At 45.9% G+C, this 6000-nt stretch overlaps 1 protein-coding gene across 1 annotated transcript in view; it reads left to right on the top strand.

Moving 5' to 3' along the window:
• Positions 1 to 617: 617 nt before the first annotated feature.
• LOC144694612 (uncharacterized) overlaps positions 618 to 6000 on the top strand; it is a 65527-nt gene continuing 60144 nt past the window's right edge. The window contains exons 1-3 of the mRNA XM_078565212.1: positions 618 to 1403; positions 2299 to 2461; positions 2625 to 2774. Coding sequence (XP_078421338.1) covers positions 1128 to 1403; positions 2299 to 2461; positions 2625 to 2774 — 589 coding nt within the window. The 5' untranslated portion in view covers positions 618 to 1127. The remainder of the gene's footprint in view (positions 1404 to 2298; positions 2462 to 2624; positions 2775 to 6000) is intronic.

Below are 6000 nucleotides of genomic sequence, written 5' to 3'. Positions count from 1 at the left end.
CACTCCAATGAAAAGCTGGTCCATAGAAAATTTTAAAAGAGAGTTGAACAGATAATTGAGAATGAGGTACTACTATTACTACTAATAATAACAGAATGGTTATAGCATTGTAGGAGGCCTTTCAGTCCATTGCATTCCTCATCCCTGGAATCATCATCAATTTTTCTGCACCTTTCCAGGGCCTTCACATCTTTATTAAATTGTGGAGAATAAAAAGCAGGGATGTGGGACTTCTCTAAGCATAACTGTTCTTCCAAAGGGCCAGTACAAGCAAGATGGGCCGAATGGCCTCAACTCACTCTGATTCTGCGTGTAATAATAATAAAAACAGTACCTGCCTTCCACATGATGTGCATGTTACGCTCAGTGACAGTGAGTCCCTTTACATTGCTGAAGAACACCTGGCTCTCCTCCCCCTACCTAGCCCACCCCCAACGGTAACCATGACTCCCAGGTTTCACTCTTGCTGCTAGGCCCACCTAACGGAGTAAAATGGCGGCAGGCCCAGGCCCCGTGCCCTAACCCATTGCCGGCGCCCCCTCAGCGACCCACCCTCCCTCCCTCTCCGCCGCCGCACAGCCCGGCCTGGCCTGGCCTCTCACTCACCATCAGCTTCATCGCCTTGTCATGCAAGATCGAGTCGGGCTCCATTCCGTGCGTCAGAGGTTATTTTCCACCGGTTGACCGCCCAGCCCTCGCGGGCCTTGTTCCTTATCCCCAGGCCTCGGTCTCTTGAGGTAAAAAAATATGAAGGGCGACAGACAAGAGCACCGCCTCCTGCAGCTAGGCCGCAGCGTGAGTGCGCATGCTCACCATCTCCGGCTGCCCTAGCCCCTCGCGGTCTTTTCTGGGGTTTGTAGTCCTCACTTCCTGTCCCCGGCCATCGTTTCGCGTTATCTGAGCGGCGACTGGAACTATAATGTCCACAAGGCATTGCACAAGGGGAGCTGGCCCGTGCCCGCTGTGCCCAGTGGGAGTTGTAGTTTCCTGGCGTAGTCTGTGCGGAGCGGCGCTGCCAGCTGCCGACATTGCTCTTCCGAACGAAAATGTGAGAGATTTTTAACGAATTTTTTTTGACAACGAAAATCACGGGTGGACTCCCTGGTGGAAGGTGTGGGGTGGTGAAGATGAGGAACCAGCTGTGGAGCGTGCCCCCCTTCCGGAAAATGCCAGACCGCCGGATCCGCAAAGCCCGCTTCAAGGACCGTGACCTGCGCGTGCTGATCGACTCCGTCATGGAGCGGCGGGGGGACATCTTCGGTGAGGGAGGCCAGCCGCCCACCATGCAGAGCCGCCGCCAAGCGTGGCTCTTCGTCATGGAGAAAGTCAACGCCGTGTCCGGGACTCGCAGAACCTGGGAGGAGGTGCGGAAGAAGGTCCACGACCTGAAGAAAAGCACCAAGGTAAGATTGCCATGTTAGCCTGAAGGGAGGTGAGACCGTTGGGTTTATCTGAGCCTATCTACCTCAAGAAACCGCCAACCCCTCCACACCAATCTCAACGCCCAACTGCCTGTTCAATGAATCCAAAGTCAATGCACCCATGCCCTTAATTTGAAGCTCCAAATGTTGCAAAGCATGACTAGGATTGCAAACTCTGGTTGGATATATTTGACATATGTCTTCCCCACCTCTAACTGCCCCACCCAGTTAACAGCCTTATTTTTTTTCAATCCTGGCCTAGTATTTATGCAACTAATAAACAATCAGAAAAATACACAATTTTACATTGCACAGAACTAGGCCATTTGGTCCAACTGGTCCATGACGATTTTTATTCTTCACATGACCTTCCTTTCACTCTATTCACTTCACTTCACCCTGTCATCACTTTCTCAAGGGTAATTAGGGATGGGCAATAAGTGCTGGCCTTGCCAGTGATGCTCACATCCCAGGAACAAATTAGAAAAATATCATCATATCCTTCTATTACTTTCTCCCTCATATTAGTTATCAAACTTCTCTTTAAATGCATCTATGCTGTTTACCTCAACTGCTCCCTGTAGTTAATGCCCATATGAGTTTTCTCCAGGATTGCACACAGCAGTACCCTGGTGATTAATCCTTAATTGCTGGAGACTTTAGGGCAACCCTAAGTGTGAAAGTTACTTTTATTAAAGACACACACACACACTTTGCTGACAACACAGAAATGTTAGCAAGAATGTGTTAAGTATTCAAAGTCAATACAACAGTGTTATGCAAACTATGTGATGGATATCGTATGTTGGAACTGCAGGTAGGCATTTGTGTGGAGTGAATCACTCTGTTCTAATTTATGCTGCTTTTGTCTTTAAAGGAAAAACTCGCTTATAACAGAAGAGCACGCCAGTTATCGTGTGGCGCCCGGCCAGACATCAAAACATTGACAGAGTTTGAGAATGATATGATCCTTCTCTTTGGGAAAGAAAGCTTTGAAGGCCTTGATACTGCGGATCTTGGTGTTATGTCAAGACTCAGTGGTGAGTGTGTTTACAGATCAATAAAATATTTTATGATTTTCACAAGATGTAACACTAATGTGTCCGTATCCAGATTGTGCATAAGAGCATCCGACTCTTTGTACTGAAAATGCAAAGTATGGGCCTCTGTACTCATACCGTGTCATTTTGTATCTCTTCACAGACCAAGGAGAAACAAGTGGATCATCAACTACAGCTGCAAAACAGCACCATACACCTAAGTACCAAATGTCATCACCCCAAGCTGAAGCAGGCACCAGCATAGATACACCCACTGGAGGAGGTGGTAGTGTTGAGGATGAGGAGGAACTGGGTGAGTCACTGAACATTAGTGAGGATGGGGGACCAATATTGGTAGATGATGAGAGGTCATCCTTTGAAGGGTGGAGGCCCCATGTGTTGGGTCCTCCAATTGAGGCAGATGCAGATACAGATCTCAGTGGGCCTGCTTTCAAACGAAGACTGTTAGAACATGAGTTCAGCGTTGAACAGTCACTTGCCTCCATACACACAACAGTGGAAGATGGCATGGTTATGTTGGACCAACGGTTGTGTGCATTGCAGTCTGCTATTGAGCACGTGGCAACACCGGTGGCGTCTGCAGTGGAGACCTCACTTACTCAGGCCTTGGACACAGTCGGGTCATCGCTCATGAATGCTCATTCGGCTGCTATAGAAGTTTTGGGGTCAAAGCTCCAAGAAGCTGTCAAGGCAGGCTTCAATTCACTTGGAGAGCGCTTGCAGGCAACCATGGCCGAGGGATTCCAAAGTCTCATAGAAGCCCAGTGCTCTATGCTCACTCAGATTATTGGTCAGCGTGAAAAGCTGGCCTCCTCTACTGGAATAGCGCAGGCTCGTCCAGTTGGCGGTCATTCTAGCGGGGGTTTGGTGCTATCAAAAAATCCCACACAGGTGACTGCAGGTGCTGCCTCTGAAAATCTGGAGTCCAGAGCGACTCAGCATCAGAGGCCTCTGGGACTGATGCAGGTGCATCAGGGTTAGTTGCTGATACAGATAGCAGGACTTCTGTATTTGATGCAGCTACAGAGTTGGCTCTAGTTGCCTGATGCTTCTTACCACCACCCCCTCCCCAACAATTCGTCACCCTCACCCCCCCCACAACTTCCCTGTCTCATTTTGGATGCTGAACCTGTCACTACCAAACCGCACATGAAGTTATCAGCTGGTACAGAAATGTAGCCAACATGTGCTCTTCTCAGTGTGGGTATTTTAAAATGTGCGTTTATTTAAAATTAAAGTTTAAAATATTTTAAGTCCTGGTGAGAAAAGCTCATGTTGGCTGTTAGGTGACTCCTTTTGCGGTCAGGTCAGCGGGGACAGGACACGCAGCAGAACTAGAGGAGGTGGATGAGGGGATGCGACAGCATCAGTACTTGGCTGAATGCAGGAAACAAACCACTGAGACTCAAGTGGGCAAGCAGAGTTTAGAATGGTGCAGGATAACACACTAGTGACTCACCCTTCTGCAGTTCCCTTTATTCATTCAAAATTTTTAATATACCAGAATAAAGCTGCTGGGAGTTTGCCTGTTTGAATCTTGAATTTGGAAAGGGTAAAATATCCAATTGGTGAAGTTCACCAGCAAATGCGCAAAGCCTCCCCTGGATATTCCTATGTGCCATATCTGCATAAGCATTAACCTATTTAAGTAGCGCACACAGGAATATGCTGTGGGTGCTTTAAGCATTTTCACTTTGAATTTGAAGCACGAAAATTTTACCCTCCGCTTGCAGTGCTTGTTGGTACTCCTTTCGATGCTGTCAGACACGCCAACTTCACACTGATTAACAAACCCCTTCCCTCCCCTCCTCTCCTGCTCCTTCCTGGCATTAAAAAAAAGACACTAAATGAGAAAATGAATTGTTCCTATCAGTAGGTATGCTGCTTCTAGAGAGTTCCACAATCTAATATGCTGGGTAGGCTACGAGCTGGCCCAGGCACAATAATGGATATCACTTGTATTTGGGGGGAGGAGGGAGGTTAATGCACCTACCCAATATTAACACTAGGGAGGCAGTTACATGCTTCTGCTTCCTGGGTCAGCACCCAATGCAGTGGGCTACAGAGCCATCTTGCCAGTGCTATTCCTTAAATCACTTAGTAGTAGGCGATATGCACAAGCAACATGGAGAACCTGCATGACACACGAAGGGGTAATGTGGGAGTGGAAGACAATAGGCATGTACAGCGCTGCTGAACTGAATAAATGGAATTTACTTTTACTACAGCTTGCGGTCTTTCCTTCTTACATTGCATAGAACCTGAAGGGACTTGTCCAGAAGCAAACCTAATGGGAGTTGTATTTACTTTTCTGGAAGAATATCAATAATTGTACAGCATAGAACATTGTAACATTTACAGCATAGAAACAGTCTAGTTGGCCCAACTAGTCCATGTTGGTGTTTAAGTTCCACACAAACTTCCTCCTACCCTTCTAATCTTATCAACAAATCCTTCTATTCCTCTCCCCTCGTGTGTTTGTCTAGCTTCCCTTAAATGCATCTATCCTATTTGTTTCAACTATTCCCTATGATTGTGTGTCCCACATTCTCATCACTCGCTGGGTAAAAAAGTTTCTCTTGAGTCCCCTATTGGATTTATTAGTGATGATCTTCTAGTAATGGCTTCTAGTTTTGCTCTTCCCCACAAGTGGAAACATTCCTACGTCTACCCTATCAAACCTTTCGTTATCTTAAAGACACTTACTGGTTCATCCCTCAACCTTCTCTTTTTTTCTACAGAAATGAGCCTTAACCTGTCAATCTTTCCTGATAGGTATAATTTCTCAGTTCTAGTATCGTCCTTGTCAATCTTTTTTCTCATCTGATCTATTGTCTCGATATCTTTTTTGTAACGCGGACACCAGAATTCTGCTTAGTGCTCCAAGTGTGATCGAATCAAGGTCTGTACCTGTTTAACATAAGTTCTCTGCTTTTCAATTCTATTCATTTAAAAGTGAACTCCAGTGATTTGTTGACTTTTTATGGCCTTATTAACCTGCATTGCTACTTTTAGTGGTTTGTGTATCAGCACCCTAGATGCCTTTGCTCCTGTACCCTATTTAGAAACTTATTTAACAAAGAGGATGTGGCTGCCTTATTCTTCCTATTAAAATGCACCACCACACATTTATCTTTAAAGCAACTTGGTGATTGTAGAGTTCATTGAAAGAGCTGGAACATAGGAACAGGAGTAGACCAGTCAGCTACTCTGGGCCTGTTCTAGCATTCAGTTAGATCACGGCTGACCTATAGCCTAATTCCATTTTCTTGCCTTAGTTTCATAACCCTTCTTATCCTTGCTTAGTTGAAAATTTATCAACCTGTTTTGTAATTTTCAATTAACCCTCAGCCTCAACAGCTTCCCGACATCACCCCCTGAATGACCTAGCTCTAATTTTAAGTTTCTATCCCCTAATTCTGGACTCATCCTACAGAGGAAATAGTTTCTGTCTATACCTACCCTATTAACTTCTTTACTCAACATCTCAATTAGATCAACCCTTAATCTTCTATACT

This window comes from Cetorhinus maximus, chromosome 20 (assembly GCF_964194155.1).
Source record: "Cetorhinus maximus chromosome 20, sCetMax3.hap1.1, whole genome shotgun sequence".
In the NCBI taxonomy this organism is placed as follows: domain Eukaryota; kingdom Metazoa; phylum Chordata; class Chondrichthyes; order Lamniformes; family Cetorhinidae; genus Cetorhinus; species Cetorhinus maximus.
The sequence above is the reverse complement of the archived record's forward strand: the minus strand, read 5'-3'. Positions and strand labels throughout refer to the sequence as shown.